The sequence below is a fragment of the Lissotriton vulgaris genome, chromosome 2_1, assembly GCF_964263255.1.
Source record: "Lissotriton vulgaris chromosome 2_1, aLisVul1.2, whole genome shotgun sequence".
Lineage (NCBI taxonomy): Eukaryota > Metazoa > Chordata > Amphibia > Caudata > Salamandridae > Lissotriton > Lissotriton vulgaris.
Genome location: NC_141687.1, coordinates 1,250,957,718 through 1,250,983,743, shown reverse-complemented (window position 1 = coordinate 1,250,983,743; position 26,026 = coordinate 1,250,957,718). Strand labels below are relative to the sequence as shown.

General features: G+C 44.8%; 1 protein-coding gene across 1 annotated transcript in view; it reads right to left on the bottom strand.

Annotated features, from left to right (window-relative positions):
• LOC147732447 (uncharacterized) overlaps window positions 1-26,026 on the bottom strand; it is an 899,668-nt gene that overhangs the window by 33,212 nt on the left and 840,430 nt on the right. Inside the window, exon 19 of the mRNA XM_086956972.1 lies at window positions 8,771-8,828. Coding sequence (XP_086813098.1) covers window positions 8,771-8,828 — 58 coding nt within the window. The remainder of the gene's footprint in view (window positions 1-8,770; window positions 8,829-26,026) is intronic.

Sequence of the window (26,026 nt, the reverse complement as noted above, 5' to 3'; positions counted from 1 at the left end):
GTTTATGGAGCTGAGCTCTGACTCCAAGCACCACAGAAGTTAAAAACAGAAGACGCAAGAAAGGCTCCTACTTTCCCTGTCAGTTGTGTTGATGTCAGCACACCATGCACGTTGATCTTCATTTACAAAAAATTGTGCCAGCGTGCAGAGGAAGCTCTTCTCAAGCAGCCCGAGATAAGGGCCTGCTCTGGGTGTGATGACATGCCCTCTACATCCTAACCATAGTGAACATACTGCAGAACACATAGTGGACCTTAGCACCAAAAGGGTTTCTGGTCACCTGTTTTATTAAATGCATTGCTTTGTCAGGTTACTTTGGATTTAGTGGATTTTACATTAATCCTTCAACTAGCCGTACATTTGTTTTCTTAAACAAGATAAAATAAAGACACCGTATCAGTACTGTAATGAACCACAAATATGAAAATCAAATGTAGTGAAAGAGGGTACATTTTCACTTGTATGAAGAAATTCTAAGACTCCGCTCCACCTCCTGTTTGGCAGCATTTAGTGTGCTTCTGAGACTGTTTATTATTTGTTTAATTGAATAGTCATACTGAACCACAATAAGTATTGCAGGGATTCTGCACATACACAGAACTATGCACAGGATTATGGGACCACGGTGTATAGGGGCTAAGCCTTCCCAACACCTTAGTGCCCACGAGCCCTGGACCAACTAGCTATAGTGTCTCACTCGTTCTCCTAAACACTCACAGAGAAACAAATGATTAGACCCCCGAGAACATAACACTCCCGACTCTCTCAGGCATTGCGGTAACTAGGCAAAACCCTTACGCCTGCATTCATGTTTTCTGTCCACAATAAAGTCTGACAGAGACATAAAATAGTTTAGAATATTTATTTGAACTATTGTGCTCTATAATGCAGAATACATGCCACAACAAGCAGAAGAATGCATAATACAAATATTGCCAGCATAGCAACAAACTTGGGTGAGCAAAAGAATGATAGATTTAACCCAGATCTTTTGACTGGGGGTGAATGTATTGATTTGTTCTGCATTCCGTATATATCAACTGTGTGTCTTTAGCATAGCAACAAGGTCGTATATCATAACGGGAGATGTCCTAATGAAAAGATAATAGAGAGAAGACAGTTCAGCCTAACCTCCCTCCCCTTGCTAGGAATTAGTATTATTATAGAACAAACGATCTCTGGGTTTTGTCAGTAGACCCCATACCTTAGTGCCTAGATGGTATAGCTACATCACAGGAACCGCATCGATCTTCTCCCTGGAAAGGTCCCTCTCCAAGTGCATCCCCGTAATATCAAAATGCTAGTCTGCCACCAGCTTCAATGATTGGTATGTTGTGTCTAAGTGCTAGGGCCGGACCAGAACAGAACAACAAGGGGCATTGTTTATCGACCTTGCTCACAATGTTCAGACTAAACTCCACAAACAGGCAGAGAACGAACACAAAACAAACAGTTCCCATGTGAAAAGTACGGACAGAGATGTTGCAAAATAAAAGGAGCTAGTAATGTGTGCAAAGCTGAATCATGGCTGAAGGGCTCATGTTAACTTAGTGATGTTGACAATGTAGCCACCTGCCAAGTGACATAAGAAATATAATATTTTCTCCTCAAAAAGTCTCTCGATTTGTTTATTATTGGGATGGCCTTAGCCTCTAGACAGTATTACAGATAAAAAGAAACTGTAATTCAAATGTCTCTTTATGTTAACACTATACATTTATTATTAAAATGAAAAGTCCATTGGTTTGAATGGATTTCAGAAACAAATTGGTTTATAATTGATAAACTTAATGTGATTTGATAGAAATAGAAATCTTGTTTTCTAAAGAGTATAGAAGATTAACCCTATTTTTGCTCATTTACACTTTGGAACAAATGGCTCCAATTCATGTTTACTCACCACCAACAAAATGAACTGAAACTATGGAAATGTGTGATTTAAAAGAGAAAGATGGAGGAAAAAAAGAACATATACATGTTGGAGTATAAACTTGACCAAAGTCCAAAAACACAAAAGAAAATACTTTATTTGACAGAATAGTTTTTTTAACTACATGTTGAGGTTACAACAGAGGGCGTGATTTAGATCTAGGCAGGACTCCCGTCGCCCCTCCGTAGCAGCGTTTACAAGTACTTTGTTCAGCTAACGGATTCCCACCCACCATGTTTGGATGCAGGCTGGCTGATCCTCCATCCACCTTTTTCTGTTGCATTAGCCGCTCACCGCTATCGACGCAGCAGACTTCTCTGCTGGCTAACATTACTCCGTCAGAGGGGTGGGACTGCACCAAGCCTCTGTAGATTTTACAGTTGTGCTGGCGCTGTCCTAGTGGCGGATTGCCACTGGAGGGATTCCGTCACGGGACATGTTCAACATTGTACTATTCCTGTGGCTTTTGGATGGATGCTAGCATCACACACCTGATGTGTTTTGGCTAATTGTTTACACCTGCATACCACACTATCAATCACACTCAATTTCAGACTATGAACACTTGTCATTCCACTACAGCAGAAGCTTTTTCATGAGCACTTTTTCAGTGAAGTCAGGTGGTTTGTTGGCCTTCTCTGTTTCTTGTTAATTTTGTTTCATTTTATAATTATTATCTTGTGGGTTATTAAAATCATTTCAGTTTATTTTTTCACCGGGACCTTACCCCTATCCCCTGTTACCCAGTCTGCGCTGAGTGAGAAGTCAATTGACCTCTTACACAGCATCTCTATAGGCTAGACTGCGATAGAAAAAGGACCTTATCTGCCAAATGCAACAAATGGTTGCATTTCTGGATGCCATTCACAGTTGAAGCCTGGCACTCGGAGATTGCCTGCCAAAACAGCAGCCTTCTCACTCACCCCAGCCTTCAAACCAGTCCAACCTTCTGCTCCCGAACTCAGGTCCCTTCCTCAACCCCAATCCAAACTCCCACCCTAATCCCAAGCACACTCATTTTTTAATAGACACCCACAACAAGCACAAGCAGCATATTCACATGCACGCATAAACACAAACACACAAAGAAACACAAACACACAAACATACACACACTATTGAAACGACCCCCACAACCACAACACCCACAAACACAATGACCACCACACCCATGCCTACCACCACACCCACACCCACAAGCACCACAACTACCCCAGCTACCACAACACACATCAACGTCAACACTAACATTATAATTTGTTTACAATTCATTTATTTAAAAAAATATTAATGAGGAGTGTGTGTAATACTTATTCTTACTCACATTTATGACAGTAACTATTACAGTTTCTTAAAGTACATGTTCGTGCAGTCGAAAAATTATAATGGACATTAATATTTGGTGCAAGCATTCCTCATGATAATGGACACTTACACCAAAAATACAATTATTTTTGTGTTTTTATGTGTCAATACAGGTGTGTTTATTTTAACTTAATAAGAGACAAAAATAAACAATTGCATTAAACCTTGGAAAAAAAAATACAGAAAAGGCACTAGACAAGGGGAGGGGGGCACATAAATATCGACAATGATTTAAGTTTAGAACTAACATCATAAATATTGACAATGATTCAAGTTTAGAACTTACATTGATTTTACTTTTATTTAAAAACAACATTTTACCGGCAATTAATACAAATAATAAGTTTAACTTATCCAAAATGTGTATAATTATATGTTTATATTTTGATAGTTTACAAAAAATAATTCAACACACAGCTATGAACTCATTACGAATTTTGATTAATGTAAAGTTTTGTATAACTGCTCATTATCACGAAGGCAACTTGCACCAAATTTTAAAATAACACCCAATATTCATAGAGGTGTGTTTCTTTACATTTCTGAAACTTCAACATTACACACATATGCATTAAAAAATATTGTTCATAAAATAGATTTAAAAATGCACGAGTCCAGAGCTAATGTATACACACAATTCAAAAGGAAACAAGTAACAAGAAGCTTACCTTTGATTATGATGCTGACAGGGTTGATTTGCTTCGCGGTCAATTAGCAGCTGCAAAGGAAGGACTAGTACGATCGGGGTCATGGCGGAAAAGGAAATGGAAACAGTAAAAAAGGTAAGCTTTTACCTTCTATGCCTACGGAACAGCTAACTCAGTTGGGGAGATTTATTTTCCAGTTATGTTGGAGGAAAGGCACAACGTGATTGGCCTGGTGGAAATATTGGGGATGCCCGTTTGTCAGAGGGGTGAGAGGGACTGCAATCTCCAGCTTGCCTTGTGGCCCCTGACACCAACGTTGTCACGCAGCCTGCACGCTTGCCAGGAGGTGCCTAAATTCATTTTGGGGCTCCCGCAGCGTGAGACGACCGTTTGTCATAGGGGTGAGAGGGACTGCAACCCCCAGCTTTCCTTGTGGCCTCTGCTGCCAACGTTGTCATGCAGCCTGCACGCGAGCCAAGAGGGGCCAAAATTCACTTTGTGACTCCCGCAGTGCAGGACAGCGTTTTGTTTGTTGGAGGGGTGAAAGGGACTGCAACCACCAGCTTGCTTTGCAGCCTTTGCGCCAATGTCGTCACACAGCCTGATTGTGCGCCAGGAGGCGCCTAAATTCACTTTTGGGTTCCCACAGTGCGGGACGCGATGGACGTGCCCGAGACGGGGTGGGCCAGTCAGCGCCTCACAGAGGCTGGGCCACCCATTCCTTCGCCCACTATCCAGAAATCAATTTGGGTAAGTGCAAACATCCATGCAGCTCTGACCTGGTCAAGGCAAAGGCTAAAGTACCTCGAAATTGTGGATCTATTATCTCGTACTTAACAACAGCTGTGGGTGCTCTGACAGAGGAGATTCAAAACGCTGAGGAACAAGTGGGCCGGAGCGCTGAGCTAGTATTCTCGAGCATGTTACCAGCTGATGCTACACTAAACGTAATCCCATTTGAGGCAGGTGTCACCAACACTGAGCAGGGTGCTCCCATACAGGGCTTGTAGCGTCCTTTACAGGGGTCATCAACAGTAGAGGTGGTAAATCTGGTCAGGATTGCATCTCCCTGCTATAAAAGGGCGGAAAAGAGACACAAAAACTACCACAGTCATGGGTGAACATCCATCGCGCCTGGATCGGGGAGGGATTCTGGACTGCGATCAACTATCATCTCCTGCTGTGAGATCAATTGTGGGTGACCTCTTTCAGTCGCGGTTGGCACCTCTTTTTGCAACACTCCTGGAGGACATAACCAAACTTGTTAAGACAAAGGTAGAAGGGCCTTCGGGGAAAATGTTGCGATTAGAGACTAAATTAACGGAAGTGAACACTGGGGTGTGGTTAAAAATAAGTATGATGCATATATTTTGTCAAATACCACCCATATTCGTCAAGGAGAGGGGTTTGCGAGTCAGAAACGACATAGCACTCTACACCCTGCCATAGCCAACCATGATAAGGGTAATGCTCGAAAAGATCTAGATGTGAGGTTGGTAAATAAGAACACCAATTATGTGGGAGTGGATAGGTAATGTAATGAACTTAACAAAGAAATTAGGGCGGCCCAAACTTTTTGATTTTGATTCCCCAAACAAACTTAGGGAAGAGGACTAACTGTGGGTTGAAAACATTTTTTAAACATGATGCAATCTGAAAGAGAGGCCAGAGAGTTAATGAAACCAACAGAAAAAGCCTACCTTGTATTGAAAACAGCTCCAACTATAGAACCCTATTTAAAAGTTATAACAAGGACTTATCACCGCTTTCTTTTAACCAGATATAGGTTCAACTTCCTGCACTTTTTATTGGCTGAGCCTCAGGGATGGTGAAAGCTGAAAGATTTGGACCCTTGCAATAATTTCTCTACTCACGACACTTTGCACTTTACAATGTTTTGTGACCATTATCATCATATTCGCAAACGTTTCTTAGTACCTATTTTAATGGATAAAGGGTTTACATAGGTAGTTGAACAATACATGGGAATGTTTTAATATTGCTAGGTTTTTAGTTGCCGCATTTAGGGAAAGGAAAAGAAGGACCTCTATGCCATGAAATATTCTAGCTCTACTAGTATTGCAATGAAATGGTTTGTAAATCGGATGTTTGTAGTGCATAAGAGTACGTTTTTAAAAGAATTTTAAATATGCTTCGTTTAGAACATCAAAAGGATGGGGATTTTTTCATGATGAATTTTTATGGTGTATAATATTATCCCAAATGAATTTTGCAAATGTTTTAATGTTGTTCTTACAAGATTTTTTGTAGTGTACTTTTATGGTTTTTATTAACCGAATAAAGGGATTATGACGGACTGGCTGTGCTCCCTCTGACCGCCACTTTTTCCTATGGAACCGTCAACGCGGCTGGAAAAATATGGTGGAGTTAGGGGGAATCTGACGGACTATCATCCATATGCCCAACAACATATAAATAGAGCCATGACGTTGGATGCCACCAAGGCCTTCAACAGGGTGAACTGGATTTACCTGTCGGAGGTCTTGAGGAAATGTAACCTGGGGGAAAAATTCTGTTTTACAGTTCCGTTGATTTACCAGAACCCAACTGCCAGACTTCTTGTTAATGGCAACACCACTGATCACTTCAAGATTTCCACGGGAGCAGACAGGGCTGCCCACTCTCCCCTCTCTGACCTATACATTGAGCCATTTGCTCAACGGCTTAGGGACAATCCTAACATCCAGCCTTTCAAGTACGGGGAGTGGGAGAGGAAGGTAACCCTGAATGCTGACAATATTTTAGTTCTTTCAGTTGATCTGCACACAGCATTTCCAGCCGTTATCAGCTCAGGAGTTTGGTTTGGTTTCAGGTTATGAAATTACCGCCTCGAAGACTAAAATTATGGCCTGGAATCTTGGAGAAACCCAGCATCAGTACCAAGTCAGTTCCAAAATGAGATATTTGGGGATTAACGTCCTTCAGAATATCACTAAGATTGCCGAGAGTAACCTCGCTATGGGGGCTAGGGAGTGCCAGAGGCTAATGAAATCATGGGCCCTTCTCCTTTTATCCAATATTGGCAGAGTTAATCTGGTTAAGATGTAAATACTCCCTAAAATGACTTTCTTCTTCAATTGTATTCCCCTTCATTTTGAAAAATCTACTATTGAAAAGCTGCAGAGGGATACTAACTCATTTGTTTGGGCATATAAATCACCTAGGATTGCATGGAAAAAGATGAGGCAGAGGAGAGAGAAGGGAGGCTTTGCTTTACCAGATCTCCAGCTTTATGCTTGGGCCTTCCAACTTTCACACTTGTGTATGCTCTTGAAAATACCTGGTGTGGGGGATGTTCCTAGCTGTGCTTAGTGGTGCTAAGTTACGGAAGGAAGGATTTCTGTTCAAGTTTGGTGACCCAAAGTTTTAAAAAAAGTTAAGCTGAAGGTTCTCCAGGGCTTAGCTAAAACATGGGCAAAACTGGGGGTCTCTGCTGCGCTTGGTTACTTCTCCAGCCTGGCTCCACTCTGGGAATCCCCGGGTGCTCCAGAGTATTTGAGGGATAGGCTGGCATTACCCTTGAGGGAAGCTGGGCTAGCGTCTGGGGGGACTTGATCCCTGACGGTATTCTTGCTTCATGGGATCAACTTAGAGACAAGTTCGGACCAGGCCTCTCCAGATTTAAATATCTTCAGCTGGAAAGCTGGGCCCAATCACACTCACAAATAAATTGTAAGAATTTAACTGAGGGTGGTAGCTTCCAGGAACATCAGCTTATGACAGTCCCTCGGGAGGAAGAAAGTTTCTTTTTGGTATCAAGCCATATCTGAAGCGGTGGAGGGCGAATTCAAACTTGCTGAGGAACTGTGGGGAAGCTCCTTACCCGCACAAGATTGTGATTATTTATGGCAGCACTCATGTAAGATCTTATTTGAGGTAGTAAAACCGGCATGGCTAAAAAGGAACCACCTGTTTACCATCCATAGGGCCTATTTCTCCCCACAAAAAAAATCACTAAAGGCCCACCGGTCTGCTGCAAGAAATGTGGGCTGGCTTCAGCTTCCGATGTCCAAATGTTTAAAAAATGCCCTGCCCTTGCCTCCTTTTGGGATAGCATTGGAAGTTTTTTGACAAGTACCCTGGGGCGTCCTATCAACCTCAACTTACCTTTGATCATCTTTGGCTTAGCAGATAGAGTTACGGGCTTTGCCAGATCGTTGCTCTTCTATGCTATCCTCCTAGCTAGGAGGCAAATTTGTAAAAGATGGACAGAATCCACTCCCCCCTCCTTTCTAGACTGGCAGACTTCACTCTAGGCGGTCTCTAAGCTCAATCTTCTGAGATCAGGCAGTAAGAAGAAGAAAGCATTTTGGAACCTCCTGCGACTCAGATGGGGCTCAGATTTGAATGATTGAGGATTTTTTTCCTTTTCTTCTGAGTCCTATAACTATGCTGCCTTAATACTCTTCGGGCTTATTCGGTTGCTACCAGTTGTTTTCACTGGCAGTTTAAAGACGAGTGTCATCCAGCTCTTCGAGCTTGGCGGAAGAGTTATCTCAGCTGGTTCTTTATTAGTACCCAAGCAAATCCTGGTAACTGTAGGCGGGGTTTCCACTTCCAACCGCCAATGCCTCTCAGCTCGCTGAGTGTGGGTATAGACATCTTGAGTGTGAACTGAAGTGAGGTTTGTGACGAATGCGGGAAAAAGTAACGAAATAAATAAATAAATAAATAAATTGAGCAGGCGGACCACCTAGTAGGCAGGCGGAGATACAGATGGAAAAGTGACGGCGGGACAAAATCTGCCAAGATCTACATCAGGCCCAGAGTTCTTACACTCAATACAGAAATTGAAATCAAGACATACTTAGCTTGATCTGTGAGATCAGCAAATTTCTTCATTGTTTCCAGAACTATTGGATCTCCTTAAAAAAAAGCAAAATAAGAGTTACAATTCAGTTTTACACAACTTATAGACTGTAGTTCTAAAATCAAGAACATATTATGAACATTTGCGAGGAAAAAACATTTAATTTGACATGCATAGTTTCATAACAAAGTCCTCATTATGTATTGAGATTAAATCCTAATTCATATAAAAAAAGGTTTTCTACCCTAACAAGGATTACAAGTTTAGTAGGAACACACCCTCATATTTTGCCCAAACAATCTTGATAAAATGTGAAACCCGGTATCTTGGGAGAAATGCTGAAGTGCTCAAGTTCTGGCTTCTCCAGTTATTTCTGGTTTCTAGGTGAAAACCACAAAGGGTAGGTAATACTGACCCATAGGAAAAAATATTTTTGGGGTTCAGTATTTTGTCAGGTCGGAGATACCAAACTCATTACCACCTGAAGTGTAATGAGGGACCTAAAGTCTAGGCAGTTAAACAAGGTTATTCTCCAATAACTAGTTTGTATATCCTCACACTGCTTAATAACTAAATTTAGCATTAGCAGTTACACTTTCAGCAAGGTCAGGATCTCTCCTTAATATTTATCAAAATAATAAATCCATGTTGAAGGTGACTATTTTTTGTTGTTAAATGTGTTGTTATTCTGTGAGGACTTTGCACAGTCACATACAGCAACTTAGCACCAAGCAAGAGCAATGTTATAAGAAATGATGTAATATATGAAAAAAAGAGCTACCTTTGATCACTAAGGGGACGGGGTAAACCAGCAAGCCACCAAAATGTTGTTCCCAAACCAGGAACCACTGAAAAGAGATATGGGATGAAAAAATATAAAATGCAAAAAATGTCGAACTTAGGGGCCTATTAGGATGGCGGACGGACCTGCGTCCGTCCGCCACATCGAGGTGGAGGGACCGTCCGCAGGGGCACCGGCGGTCCCTCCGGTGCAAATAGGATGTGACCGCCACCCTGGCGGTCACATCCTGTATCTTTAACCGTGCGGCGGGTGCTGCTTGAAGCAGCACACGCCGCAAGGTTAAAAATGCATGTTTTACATTTACATGCACAAAGCGGCAGGCACCGCGCAGTGCCTGCCGCTTTGTGCATGTAAATGCTGGGAGTAAGCATAGGTACCCCCCATGTGCACCCCCCACCCCCCGACACCCTGGGGGCCCGCAATGGGCCCCCAAACACCAAAGACCACATGCTTTTCCACGGCGGAAAAGCTGCCGTGGAAAAGCATGTTGTAATGCAGATCGTAATTTGGCTGACGGTGTCTTGCAGATACCGCCACCAAATAGCCCTTCACACCCGGCGGATCAGCGGCGGACGGACCTGCCGTCCGCCACTGGTCCCACCGCAGTCCCACCACCATCCTAATCTGTCGGTGGGTGTTTTCTGTGGCCGCAGCGGTGAATCTGCATCCTCCAGGCCGGCGGTGACTTCCGCTGGCCCTGAGGATGCGGATTCACCGCCATCCTAATAGGCCCCTTAATGTAAAGTTTCAGAGTAAATATTACTAAAAGTATTTTTGTAATTCCAAAAATAAATGAAATGAAGTCTCAGTATTCATACTGCAAGGCAACAGGTGTGGTACCTGATTAGACAAAAATGAGCTGGTATCCTGATTTAATGAAAGGAAAACTTAAAATCAGCCTACATAATTGATTATACATTGGAGAAGTTCCAATATGTCTGGAATCGATATGTATTACAATGGTCTTTGAATACACTCCGTTTTAAACTGGCATCTGTAGAATATTTTTGGGCGAGGTGATGCACCAACATTAATATACATTCTACCAAGTTTGGTGTACTTTTCCCTTTCAGCTGATGCAAATCTTGCTTGAAAAATATCACTGGAGTTTTGCTTTTATTAATCCAGGAAATTGCTATTCCTGAGGAAGGTGGCAGATATAAATGAACTCCACAGAAGCAATGTGTCACCACATTTTCTCAAGATCAATGTTTACACAATGCACAGTTTCAACTTCATGAATATGATATTTGCTATCAGGCATTTATATATTATTAAGATTGAGTATCTGTAAAGATATAAGACAATCTAGTTGCAAAGAGAGACACATCTGAGATTATATTTTATGTGAATTGGTATTATGAAAACCCTTTTACTGTGAACATTTCAAACAAGGTTTTGTGATTTGTACATTGTGCATTTTATATTTTCGAACCAATATAACGTTGCAAGAGGTCCTTGTTCAGGGGACAACATTTTAGTGATGTGATGTGAACAGCCTTGTTAATCTCTTAAAAATGACTGCAGGCTCACTTTTAAATTTAAGAACACCTGTATTTAAAGTACAAATTCCCTCTTGTTTCTCATCATTGTTCTCTAAGTTTCTCATTTGGGACATTTTTAAAGACTAAATTGTAGTTATTTCTATTTTAGTAAAGTGACCCTTTAACAGCGAGGAACCTTATTTTAACTACAAGTTCAAGATTGTTTTACGCTGCCTGATTGTGCACAGTACATTAGATGGGGATGGGAATGGCAAATGTACACTAAAAATGTTTTACCATTAATACATGTTTCAATTTGATATTTGCAACAGACCAAAACTGGCAAAATATTTTACCTTATTTAAGGCAAATATCCATTCTGAACCATTACTGAGTTTCGAAAACAAAGCAGTTTTGTCTGCTAATCATTGTTTTATTAAAATTTAAAAAACTAGAAAATAACAGGCCTCTTAGGTTGACCAATTATGTAAATGTTATTTCTATACACCCACAATAGTATTAAAGAACAAGTTCTTACCTTCGGTAACGATATATCTGTAAGAAACAGTAGTTAGTATTAGATTCCTTACCTTAGAATATCCCCAGGCGTCAGCCTGGATCCGGAAACTTTTGCGTAGCAGTACCCCTGCGCGTCGGTAGGCGTCGTCTGCAGGCGTCCCCTGCAGCTCCGCGTCCGTCGTCGGCGTCGTGCGCCGTGATGACGTCGCTGGAGTATATAGACGCCGCCTCCGCGCGCTGACGTCAGTTCTTTGTACACAGCTTTTCCGCGCCAGAACACGCAGAGCCATGTAAGAACCAACACTGGTGCCAATTGAAACTAGGGCCCTGAAAGGGATGTCTTTAACCCTAGGTATCAGTTCGCAGAACGGGGAGGATGGTGGGGCGGTAAGGAATCTAATACTAACTACTGTTTCTTACAGATATATCGTTACCGAAGGTAAGTAACTTGTTCATCTGAAAGAAACAGGTTAGTATTAGATTCCTTACCTTAGAATAGATACCCCAGCAATACCAACCCCGGTGGTGGGTCTGCAAACCAATACAATCCTACACCAGAAAGTCCTGGAGGACAGAACGGCCAAAGAAGCCATCCCTCCGGACTTGACTCTCCAGGCAGTAGTGCCTCGCAAATGTGTGCAGCGAGGCCCACGTAGCCGCCTGGCAAATGTCCTGCAAGGGGACTCCCCGGCCCAGGGCAGTAGTAGCCGCCGTGGCCCGAGTGGAATGGGCCCTCAGCCCAACAGGAGGCTCCTTCCGAGCCAAAGAGTAGCACGCATTGATGCACAGAACGACCCACCGAGAGATGGTCCGTTTATGCACCGCCCGTCCCTTCTTCGCACCCACGTAGCCAACAAACAGTTGGTCATCCACCGGGAACTGGCGTGTGCGATCCATATAAAAGGAGAGCGCACGTTTTGGGTCCAGACGATGGAGCCGCTCTTCATCCTTTGAAGGATGCGGAGGCGGGAAGAAGGAGGGTAAGGTGATGGACTGCCCGATGTGAAAAGCAGAGACTACTTTGGGCAGGAAAGAAGGTCTAGTTCTCAGAACCACCTTGTCTGGATGAATGGACATGAAAGGAGGTTTGACAGAAAGAGCCTGGAGCTTACTCACTCTCCTGGCAGAGGTGATGGCAACAAGGAAGGCCGTCTTTAAAGTCAGGAGACGTAGAGGACAGGAATGAAGTGGCTCAAAGGGAGCACACATCAAGAAGGTTAGAACCAGGTTCAAGTCCCACTGAGGCATCACAAACGGAACAGGTGGATACATGTGTGTGATGCCCTTCAAGAATCTTGTTACAATAGGGGACTTGCACAAAGAAGGTTGATCAGGCAGCCTCAGAAAGGCCGAAAGGGCAGAAAGGTAGCCCTTGATAGTGCCCAGAGCAGAGCCCTGCTGGGCAAGAGAGAGAAGAAAGAGGAGTACCTCGGAAAGAGGGACAGAAAGAGGGTCCACAGCCTTTGCTGTGCACCATGCCACAAATCTGTTCCACCGGCAGTAGGCATGGGCGGAAAATCCGTTCCGCTCGCGGATTTTGCGGATTTTCGGGAAATCCGCAATCCGCGAGATTTGCGAATTTCCTGAAAAATCCGCAAATCCGCGAGCAGCGGATTTTGCTCGCACTGCTCGCACTGTTCGCGTGAGTTCGCGCCCCGCGAATAAGTGCGAAATTGCAGAAATACGATTTTAGCAAAACTGAAAGTAACTACTTACCAGGTTCAAAAGTTCAGGCTCATCATTAGTAGCCATTTCCTGTAGTGCTTCCTGAGGGGCCCCTCCAGAGTTCAGTTGCCAGTTGCAACTATTATGTGACCCTGCTCTGAACCTCAGAATAGTTACACATATGCCACAAAGGTCCTGAATTACAGCTAAGGGAGACAAGCAGGAGCCAGGCTGGAAGTTAAAATCCATTAATCAGCCCCTAATTCATTATTGTCAGTTGGGGCAGGGCAGGTGTTGTAACTAATTTTGCAACAATGAAAGCACTTAGCAAGTGCAAAAGATCACTAATCAGGGCGCACTAAGGAAGCAGGTGCCAGCTAAAAAAATATTCTGTGACACATTAATCAGCCCCAAATTAATTCAGGTCACTTGAGGCAGGGAAGGTGTGCTTTGCTTTGCCAAAAATAATGTACACTGGACAACCAGAGGGTGTGGTGATGAAACAGAGGGTGGCATGGGTGGGCCAGAGGGTGGCATGAGTAGTCAGAGAGTGGCAGTGGTGACAGAGAGTGGCAGTGATGAAGAAGAGTGTCCCAAACAGGTTGGACACGTAGAAACAACAAGTTCGCAAAACTTGCGACCCGACAGGTAAGTTCGCAAATTGCGAAATTGTAAAAACCCCTCGCGAACTGGCAGAAACACGGGCGAACACAAAAAAAAAAAAAAATCCGCAAATTCGCGGGAATTCGCGGATTTTGCGGATTGCGAGTTTGCAAATCCGCAAATTCGCGGATTGCCAATCCGCAAAATCCGCTCATGCTTAACCGGCAGGCGTATACCGACTTAGTGGAGGGACGCCTGGCTGCCAGAATCACATCACAGACTTCAGGAGGCAAGTCAAATGGCCTCAACTGTCGCCGCTCAATCTCCACGCATGGAGGTGGAGGCTGGACAGGTTCGGGTGGAGGACCGTCCCCTGCTGCTGCAATAGAAGGTCCTCCTGAAGGGGCAGGCGGATCGGGGGATCGACTGACATGCTGAGTAGCTCGGGATACCAGTACCTTCGAGCCCAGTCCGGAGCCACAAGGATGACTTGGGCCCGGTCGCGCCTGATCTTCTTCAGCACCCTGGGCAGAAGGGGTATAGGCGGAAAGGCGTATAACAGACCGCAACTCCACTCGCGCCGAAAGGCGTCGCCGTGCGAGTGCCGTCTTGAAAACCCCAATGCGCAGAACTGATGACATTGCGCGTTCTCTTCGGTGGCGAATAGATCTAACCAAGGCTCTCCCCCATCGCAGAAAGAGGCCTTGCACCACTTCTGAGTTCAGACGCCATTCGTGATCCATCGAGCACCGACGGCTGAGTTCGTCCGCCCTGGGGTTCAGAGAACCTGCCAGGTGTTGAACCATCAGAGTCACACCCTGATGTTCCAGCCACTGCCAGAGGCGTAGAGCCTCCTGGCAAAGGGTCCACGACCCCACCCCGCCCTGTTTGTTGCAGTACCACATGGCGGTGGTGTTGTCCGTGAACACCTGCACTACACTCCCGCTGACAAAGGGGAGGAATGCCTTCAGTGCTAGACGAATCGCCCGTAGCTCCAACAGGTTTATATGGAGCCGGGACTCCGCCGGAGACCAGATGCCTCTGATCTCCGCCTCGCCCAAGTGGCCTCCCCAGCCCTGGAGGGACGCGTCCGTCACAACAACGTGCTCCGGTTGGGGAAGGGAGAGGGATCTGCCTCTGACCCAATCGCGGTCCGTAAGCCACCACTGCAGTTGTCTCGCAGTGCCCTCCGAGATCAGGACATGGTGGGACAAGTTGCCCTGATACTGGGCCCACTGAAACTTCAGGTCCCACTGCAGAGCCCGCATCCGCCACCGGGCGTGATGCACCAGAAGGATGCAGGAAGCCATCAGTCCCAGCAGCGGCAGCGTCAACCTGACCGAAACCCGGGATAACGGCTGAAAGATGGGAATCAAAGCCTGTATATCCTGGACCCGCCGTTCCGGAGGATAAACTCGAAACTGCGCGTAGTCGAGAACCGCTCCGATGAAAAGGAGCTTTTGGGAGGGACACAGGTGTGATTTCGGCACATTGATGGAAAACCCCAGCTCGCGCAGGAGGTCTGCCGTCATCTGAAGGTGGTGGACGACTGTCTGGGGCGAGCCCGCCTTTAACAACCAGTCGTCTAGGTAGGGGAAGACTGAAACCCCTAACCTGCGCAGATGGGCTGCGACCACCGCCATCACCTTTGTGAACACCCGTGGGGCGCTGGTAAGGCCGAAGGGGAGCACGATAAACTGAAAGTGCTTGTGGCCTATCGTGAACCGCAGGTAACGCCGGTGGGCCGGCAGGACGGGGATGTGAAAATACGCATCCTGCAAGTCCAACGCTACCATCCAGTCTTGCGGGTCTAGAGTAGCCAAGACCTGAGCCAAAGTCAACATCTTGAACTTCTCCTTCCGGAGGAAGCCGCTGACGTTCCTTAGATCCAAGATAGGACGTAGGCCCCCTTTGTCCTTCTTGGGCACCAGAAAGTAGTGGGAATAGCAACCACGTCCTACTTCTGGCCCAGGAACGCGCTCGATGGCCCCCTTGGCAAGAGGGCCGTAACTTCCTCCTGCAGAAGTGTCAAGTGGTCCCCCGACACACGGTGGTTCTGCGGTGGCATGGCTGGAGGAGTGGTCTCGAAGGGGAGGGAGTAGCCCCTTCGGACGAGCTGCAGCACCCACCTGTCCGATGTTATCGTGCGCCAGTGGGAGAGGTGATGGCGAACCCTGCCACCCACCGGCGTCACATGGGCCTGAAAGCACGGACTAGGAGGATTTAGTGGCGGATGCTGCGGGGGGAGGTGTGGTCTGACCTCGCCGCTGTCCCCGACCGCCACCACGGCAGTTTCCACGGCCGCCCCCGCGTTGATAAGTCTGTTGCGGCGCGTGGCTGGCAGCACGTGTGGGACCGCCCCTTCCTTGGCCACAAAAGGAGCGAAACAAACCCGTTTGCTGGCGCTGGGTCGAGAGACCCAAGGACTTGGCCGTGACCCTGGAGTCCTTGAAGCGCTCCAGCGCGTGGTCCGCTTTGTCGCCGAACAGGCGACTGCCATCAAACGGCAGGTCCATCAATGCATTCTGGACATCTGCCGAGAAGTTGGCGGATCTCAGCCAGGCGTGGCGACGAATCGCCACTGTTGTGGACATCGCTCTGCCCAGTGAGTCGGTCGTATAAAAACCACACCTGATGGAGTATCTTGCTGCGTCTCGGCCTTCAATCATAGCCTTGCCGAGCTTAGCCCGTACCTCCGGCGGGCATTCAGGCAGCAGGTCCGCGACCGTATCCCACAGAGAGTGGGTGTAGCGGCCCAAGAGGCATGCGGTGTTGCAAGACCGCAGTCCCAGACTCAGGGACGAGAAGACCTTCTTACCATACTGGTCGTATCTCTCAGATTCCCGGTCGGGCAGGGCCGACGGGAATGCGGTCTGGGAAGTCGAGGCCTGGATCACCAGACTCTCAGGGGTGGGGTGGGTGGACAAGAACTTGGGGTCATCCGTACACGGACTGTGGCGTCTGGCCACGTTCCTATCAACAGGCGAACCTGAAGCGGGCCTGGACCACGTGCCCAAAAGAACGTCAGTCAAGGCCTCGTTGAACGGCAGCAGTGGCTCCTGTGGGCATGACTGCGGTTTGAGGACCTCGGTGAGGATTTTAGTCCTCACGGCCTGCGGTGCCGGGGCCGGAGCCGTCGGCGGCGCCGGGGCCGGAGCACTCGGCGGCGTCGAGGGAGGAGCACCCGACCCGCTAGGGCCCTCGGACAGGACCACAGGGCCCGAAGGCGCCGTAGGCCCCGTCGGAGAAGACAGATTCCTCATGGCCATGAGGAACTCCTCTATCTCCTCAGGCGTCGCGCCTTGCCCAGGGACCATAGGGTATGGAGCAGGCCGCGCCGGTGGCTCTTGCGGAGCCGCAGAAGTGGGGCCACCCGAACCCCCGGTCGCATCGCGCGAGACTCTGGGGGAAGTCGGGGGTACGATGACGACGCCCCGACTTCTTGTGTTTCCTACCTGAGGAACCAGAGGAATGGTGACGACTCCCGGAGCGCTCGTGACGGCTCCGCGACCGCTCCCTCGAACGCTCCCTTGACCTCCGGCCGGACCGGGACCGCTCCCGACGCGGGGCCGACACCCGGAGCTCGAGCAGCTTGCGGGACCGCTCCCGCCTAGCTTTATTCGTCAAGGCCCGGCAATCGACGCAGGCGTCCACGTGGTGGTTGGGGCCCAGGCACCGGAGGCAGAGTCGGTGATGGACCGTGACCGACATCGTGCGGTCACAGTCATCGCAGTTCTTAAAACCAGGCATCCTACCGGCACCGTAGAAGAATCAAGGATTCAAGAAAAAACTTGAAAGACCGGAGTACTGCACTTCTCGGATCTGCGCTAACTGGCGCGGAAAAAAGAAGAACTGACGTCAGCGCGCGGAGGCGGCGTCTATATACTCCAGCGACGTCATCACGGCGCACGACGCCGACGACGGACGCGGAGCCGCAGGGGACGCCTGCAGACGACGCCTACCGACGCGCAGGGGTACTGCTACGCAAAAGTTTCCGGATCCAGACTGACGCCTGGGGATATTCTAAGATAAGGAATCTAATACTAACCTGTTTCTTTGAGATATATTCTTCACTAGTAAAAAGGGTGTATACGGGCTCAAAAGTGATCTTGCTGAAAGGGCAGATTACTGTGAGGTGCTATAAATTATTTAGTATTTAAAACTGTCTTAATAAATAAATATCAACCAGACTTAAAGATTTCAATAACCGCCAGACTAACCTATAAAATATGTATATGAAAATTAGTTCTGAAATCATTGTATCAGATTCTGAAATTTTACTCAGTACTTAAAAATTCACTTGCAGCAAGTGGGCCAATAATCTGTGAAGCATGGGCTTCCTACCTGAATAAAACATAATCTTGTTGAGTTATGACACATTTTGCTGCAATAAGCTACTCAACCCTCTTTCTAGCAATGGCACATGCAGGATATGTTTCCTAAAAGAATTGCATGATAGGTTCAAGCAACACCAATCAAGATTAAAGTCAAGAACACAGAACCATTAAACGTCCAAACAGATTAATAAGAATCAAGAAAAATGTACAAAGAAAAATGACACAAATACGGTAGGTATGACACAAATACCGTAGGTATCAATTTAGAAAGTTTGAAGGCAAAAAGAATCAAGAATGGCAAAGTTTAAATTAAATTCAATGTTCCTAGTAGACCAAACCCTAGGCATGGTTTCTGGTAGACTGTGATAGAGTGAAGGTCAAGAAAGCCTTGTCACAAGGGTCAAAGGTTTTACCTAATAATTATGATACATTTTAATTCCAAATTACTTACACCAGGACAATTGAGGATACTCAAAACTACAGAGCTCCTTTAAAGTCAGACATGCTGTCATCAAACTCCAGCTGAAGCCTTCAGTTTTGGCACATACAGCTCCAAAAGGAACAAAACTGGCCTTCAGAACAATTAAGAGTGCTTAGTCATAGGGATGAAGTTGTCGCCTTGCCCTCGAGCCAAGTCATGTGTTGGAGCCTATTCTTTTTGTGATTATGAGATTTTTCCAGTGAAGAAAGGCAGGAGACTGTAGTTGAAGAAGACTCCATTGGATCAGATAAATCTTGGGGGCAATGTCATGGTAGCCGCAAATTGCGATGGAAAAAGAAGAAATGATTCTCTTTAAGTTTCCTCTCAGATTAGTCTACTGTAAATATGGATCTAGCATCTATTCCTGATTGTAGAACCCTTCCTTTCCTGCTGTTGGCAGAAATGAATGTCCGAGTGGACTCTCGATGAAAAGCTTCTGTCTTTTGACCTCCTTCCGGCATCTCAATGTCAAACACATGCTGCTGCTCTAGTCCTATATATGATAAAATCTGTAATTGTACCCTCATAACCTGCCCCTATCAACCAAGTGTTCAGTGATTTTGTTAAAATGCTTTTCAGGACTTTAGTAGCTGGAGTATTGTTTTGTGACCGCTCACCTATTCCTATCTAATAGGGTGGAAACTACTGCCACTGGAGGGAAGGAGAAGCCAACAGAACTGGGTTAAGGCTTCTAGGCTTTCCAGTTGCACAAAGATTTTTAAATGTTACCTTTCCATTACAGATATCACAAATCTACTTTCACTACTGAACTTGATTTTTGATAATTAGGACAGAGTGACTTACACTTTTATTCATAATCATTATTTATAATCAGCAAATTTGGTGCAACCATTGTTTCCTCCTTTTAGGGGGATACAGCACAGGCTCTGTAACACTAAAGGGCAGATTCAGTGAACAGACCCCCAACACCACACAGATTCAATCCAATAAAGAAAGTGGGCCACTAAAAAAAAGATACTTTGCTTAGGTTTCATATATGCAATCTGCACAGGGCTGGACTGGCTGTAGTGGGCACCAGGAATTTTCCCGGCGGGCAGTAGGGGCCAGTTTTGCAGCAGTGCTGCAATATCACCCCCCTGTAACAAAGTAGAAGCAGTGCTCGCAACTAGAGCGCCTCAGTGCCACTACCCCCTCACTGCCCCCCTCCCCTCGGTCAGTCGAGTGGAATTGCCAGGGCTGGTTTCTCTTCCCAGTCCAGCAGTGGATCTGCAGAACAAAGCCTACTGTTCAGGTTTTACAATGGATTGTATTATAACCTTACCATTGCTATTACAATTAATCATGTGTCCCAGTCTCAAAGTGTATATTGTTTGGCACCATATTCCACTATAAAGCTAATGTTATGTGCGCTGTTATTTAGAAATCAAGACAATATTATGTGTAATTGGTATTCAAATATTATCAAATTGATATTAATCAACCATCAATGTGAACCATGCATGGGGATGCTTCTACAGAACCAGCACACAGATATATTGGCATGGGAAGAGTGATTACTAACTCCATGACTCTTCTCTGATTGCAGGAAAAGAAGCCATCATTAAAGTGAAAGCTAATGTTAGGTAAAACAAAGACTACCTTATCTAGCTGCTTGTTATATTTAAGAGTATAAATTAGGATCTAAAATTAAACAATACACCTAGCATATGATAACCATGTTTATATGTTACAGAAATTTAAAAGGACAACACAGTAACTGTGTCCACTATGTGATGGTTTTCCCGTGAAAGATCATTTAATCACCATAGCTTGTCTGTAGTGACAGACAGAATAAGCCAGTTCTGAGACTCATGGTGAAATTCAAATTATTTTACTTTATTTTTTAAAGCATTTGTCATTGCAAGCGGACCAGTTCTAGACCACTGCACAATAACCAAATAAATATTACTATTAAACAGGAACAGCAAAGAAAGAGGAAAAGGACGAGAATTAATTAGATTATCCTACCTGATTAGGCATGTGCTATTACTAGTTTTTCAACGTTATTTGAAAAGACTGGTTTTCAATGATTTGCAGAAAGGTATTAATTAAAATTTAGTAAGAATGCATTTCAGTTTAGCGTTCTATGGTGACACAGTAGAACAACTTAGAGGATTATTACCTCTTTTGCAAATCTTTGGAGAAAACTAGTAGCTCAAAACAGCAGATTTTCTTTAACGAGATACTAGTGTTTCCTAACTGACAGTCCTAAACAATGTGTAAATATAGATTCACAGATAAAATGTTATTAAGTGTCATCTTCATCTAATTGGATATTTTTTCTGGAGACAGTTCACATAACTCAAAATGACAATAACTTCTCCTTTGCCATCAGAACTGAAGAATGTGGTGGTCGGACTAGCCTTTCCATTTTGCAAGCCATGTTTTGAAGGGTTGGCTCAATTGCTCACTGGGTAAGGGCGGGGCAAGAAATTCTTCACTACCAGGCCTTACTAGCTTTGTTTTGTAATCTCTATTTGAACGTTGTTTTGCAGAGTAACTTTTGACAGCATTAAAAGTGTGTGATGTTTGGTTGCTGGGAAGCTGATTCAATCTAATAACATTTCAGTGAGGAGGAAACGGGGGGCGGCCACCCACACCTGATCTCCTTGTATTGCAATCTGGCAATGTTGTGATTCTATGTCCACTGTGATGTCTTCCTGAGGGTATGGTTGTAATTCCTTTTTGTAGAGTCCCTGCACTACATGATAGAAGTCTTGCTTATCCTGGGCTTCAACACCGCCAAGCTGCCTCAGACCCTCCCGTTCCCTAGAGAATGGCAGTATGATGCTGATGATAGCTTTGTAGAATACATAGGTGCAGAGATAACATGGTCGGGCTGCAGTGCTGAAGTCCCGGATTGCAACACCTTTCTCTTCGGGCACCGTCATCAGTAAACTCGTCCCTGTACCGATTCTTATGGGAGATCTGCCATACAGGGGAGGTGGGGAGCTGCTCACTGGGGTATGGTTGCACTTGGTGGCTCCCCTTGCCAGCTGTCAACAGAGTATGACAGATACTGACCGTATCACTCCCATTACCGCTGATGCTGAGGTCATGGGGAGAAAACACCTTTTATTGGCTGAGGGGAGACCTGGGTAGCACATGGGTTCCTGTAAGGAGGGACCTATTCTTACATGATCACCCCAAGGTTTTGGACTGATGTTGATGTGTTTCTGTTTCTGAGAGTGCAGTGAGGCCTGCTAACCAAACCAGAGTGCCAGTGCCCTGACCCTTCAAAATATACATTTGATTGCCTTAAACCCAATTGATGTAACTTTACTTACTTACAAGTCCCTCATATATGGCACCAGGGGTACTCAGGACATGTAAGGGCCTCTAAGTTAAAGTGTCCCACAAGGGCTATAGCACTTATTGTGCCACCCTGGATATGATAACATGAAAACATGTCTCCCAGTCTGCCATTGCACATAGCTGCACAGTGTTCAACTGCTAACTCGGCTTTGCCTTTTAAACTACTGGCTTGCCCAAGCCTCCATTTTTAACATAAATGTCATCCTTACAGCAGGTCTATTGAGTCCTAAGGCAGAGTGCTATATATTAAAAAGTAGGACATGTATTTTTATAAGTAAAAACACCAAATTGTGGTTTTTACCATAGAAAAGCTAGTAGTCCCATTGTATGTACCTTGTTGCACGCTGACAACTCAGCTGTGCTATCTTCTGAATAGTAAAGTTGGTACTTCAAGGTATCAAATTAATCATTACATTAAACCCGACTTGATGTCCAAGTCGAATTTAATGTAAATTATAAAGAAATGCAGCTTTTAGAAAGATGCAACTATGTTGTTAAAGTGGTCCAGTGGCCACGTGCAAATGTTGGTGTGAGCTTGCACACCTACCCTGGCCCCCGTGTCGGTGTAGGTGTGCAGGTGCACGCCACACCACAAACAAGTTGCGAGTGAGTGGTTCGCTCTGTTCTTGTCACGTGTGACCCTAACCGACGCCAAAATGGGTTGGTTCGATAATCAAGGTAGAATCTTGCTTTGTTATGTATGGTGTGACTGATTACTTGAACTATCTGCACACATTGAAGAATCAGTCAGGCAGTACTGTAGGTTATTTCTTCTTCACTCCCGATGAATTGCCAATAGACCCCTTAGGGGCTAGAGTAGGCATGAACCATGTTGATCTCACATTTTAGAAACTAAGCACGGCTGCTCTTTAGGACCATTGTATCCCACACGTGCAACACTGATTTTAATTAGGTTAGTGAGCTACACTAGTAAAATGTACTCAAACCCAGTATCACTAAACCTATTTTAATCATCCTTTTCACCACAGTAGTCTTCACACCCCACTTATCCACACTCATCAGATGGCATAACCAAAAGATCTTTGATAAAGAGCCCCTTTGCGGGTGTCCATTGGGCATTGCAGCGCCGACCCGACTAGGAGCCTGCCCAGATGATGAAGCATGACACCTCTCGGGGTGTGTGAGGGCACTTGCTCCTCCTATTGGAGCATATTCCACTGACCTGACAGACTATTAGCATTTTTACCTTGACCAAGGAACTGCAGATCCTTGCATCTAAGCCATTGAATAAGGGAGCACGTGTGCTGGACATAAACAATAGCTCGCAGTTCCTGTTATTTAAATTGATGGGTTTATAAAATACTCTGCAGTAAACTGTTATGGTGAGTCCCATGTGCCACGATGTACCAACAACTGTTTATTTTCCTTTTCCTTACTGCCTTGGTGATACCTAGCTACTTTTTTGTCATCCAACTTCCTCTTTTCTAACATAAATGATTTTTTGTATGCACCTCTTGCAGGTCTATGGTATCACTATCCTTACTTTTAATTGCGGAAACCAATGCACATTTTGCATCTATACAATCCTCCATAAACCAGGGCATATTTTAGTAATATTTAAGAAAGGACTTGGTCCTTTGGAGAAGTGAATTTGGAGGGAGATGAAAAACTCTTCATGTGCACTAAGAATACATTGCACTACAATAATTTTTGCAAACTTGCTGCACAAACTCCATTCAGTCAGTTACATTCTTATAATACATTGCTAATGATTCTCGATGCTCTAAGAGAGACTTCCACTTTACTGCTCGCCTATTGTTTGTAAGGACAGTTCCCTCCAATCAGCTGGCAAAGATAGAACTGCCAAAGAGAAGCATATCTCTTCAAATTCGGCTTCAGGGAATTAGGACCATTATCAACATTCACTACAATAGCCGTACCTATCAAATCCTTCCATAGCATAAGATCTAACATAATGTAATAATTCCTGCTCGTTTGAAATTGTCTATTGTAAGTATGCAGACCACTCGCATCAGAACGAGTGCATCTATTGCAGGATTTAAGTTCAAGTGACATGGTTAAGCATTCAGTTTGATAGACATTGTAGACAAATGTTTTATGGGAGGCAATTGTAAAGCAGGAAGATCCCATCATTCATCTTTAACAGAGAAAATTGAGTTTTCTAAAATATCCAGAGGTTCATAAGTATTATTAAAGTCTCCTGCAATCATTATGTGGCCCCTATCATTAATGTTTTCAAAAATGCTTCTAAATGTCTGAGTGTTTCAGAGCCATTGCTACCCCTTGTTGTACAAACTATAAACATTATGTATATCTAAAACTGCTTTGACCAGAGGCAGATTTAATACAAATGCCTAGTATATCATGAAAGTCAATATCAACAGATTTCATTTCTCCTACAAGGGCAGTTTTTATCCAAATTGTAAGACCTCCCCCACCCCGATATAGGTGTGCCGACCTCTTCGACAGTGCATCTGTATTGTAGTTCATTAACCGGAATCAAACACAAGATTCAGACACCAAGACTCCTGGAAGATGCAATTATCAAATGTATCTAAGAACACGAACCAGTCAGGGTTGACTAGCTTAGATAGCAACTCAGCTATTTTCCAGAATAGGATGCTCACTGTATTTGTATCACAAGTATTAGGACTGGCCGGTATTGTTTGGACCTTAAAGTTAGGCTCATTGGTAAAATATCAATGTTGTGAATGGAGTGTAAAAATAATTTCGTTAGCACAGCTATCTGATGAATTTGAGATTTTGTTATTTTTCCAAATGTTCTGATTTTATCAGAAGTGCGCCTGTATTAAAACGCCAATTTGTCAGACAGTCTGTCTAGTTCCTTCAATACAGAGTCTCCTCCATGTAAAGATATGTGGGGGAAAGCTTTGGCTGGTAAACAGTGAGACTTCATCACCGGGTGACTACATTTAATTGGATGAAGTTATTCACAGCCTGGGGCGTACAAAGATTCAAGCCCACCCTTCCGTCGGCAAGCTTCCCATCAATTAGCATTCCATCAATGGAATCAAATTTGCTATGATGTAAAATGTGGGGTTTGCTCTCAAAACACCAGAACACATTACTCAGTAGCGAATGCTCCTTATTCAGAGCATGAATTTGTTAATCAAGAAGTCTCCATCCTCTCCTGCAAGGCATGGCAGTTTGGGAACATTAGCCATAAACAGAAAGCCACTTTTTGCATAACTAGAAGTAGTAAAACTACTTTCCAGGCCAACAGGATTTGGGGGTCCTAGATAAATGCCCCATACCTGGGGGGCCCTTTCTGCACAGGATATGTGGAAAGTGGAATGTCTAGTATTGTTCTGTATATGCATGGACTTGCTAGATCTTAGTACCCTACCATCAACCACAGGACACCTGAAGGTACTGGGATTTTTCTTTTGACAGAAGCCTTTCTGCTCTGACAACTTGTGGTCTCGCAGTTTTACATTTTTTTATGTGTAGGCTCGGACACCGCCAGCCCATCTAACACTGTGCTTTCTATCTGAGCAGCAGATTTTATTTGTGAATATAAGTACTCTTTTTATTAGAGCTGCCACTCTGGTGGAACTCAATGGTGCCATTTCCTGCAAAAGTGCTACCCTTTTTAAGCTGGGTTTTTTAACTCTGTAACTTTATCCCATAACTCTTTTATAAAATTGAGCATTGTGTCCACTGATGTAGTGTCTAGGACCTTTCCATAAGACTTCGATTATGGACTGTAAGAATCACCCTCATCTACTACCAGTGGAGTAAATCTGTTTTTACAAAGAACATGCACCTCAAAGAGGGCACAACTAGTTGTAGATTGCAAATAATGTCCATCCTTTCTCTTTGCCTCAGTGAGTTATGGGATAAATCGAAGGCTAACACTGATTTGCCAATATTTGGGAGCAGGGTGGGCAGCAGTCTTTGTTTAAACAATGTATCAATCGATGATTCATTGTTGCTTGAACCTCTATTAGGAGTCTCTTTAGGATTAACAGTAGACTCTACTTCCTCAATCAAACGATATGTTGATTCATACATATCAACCAGGGAAATACCTCAGAGATCCAA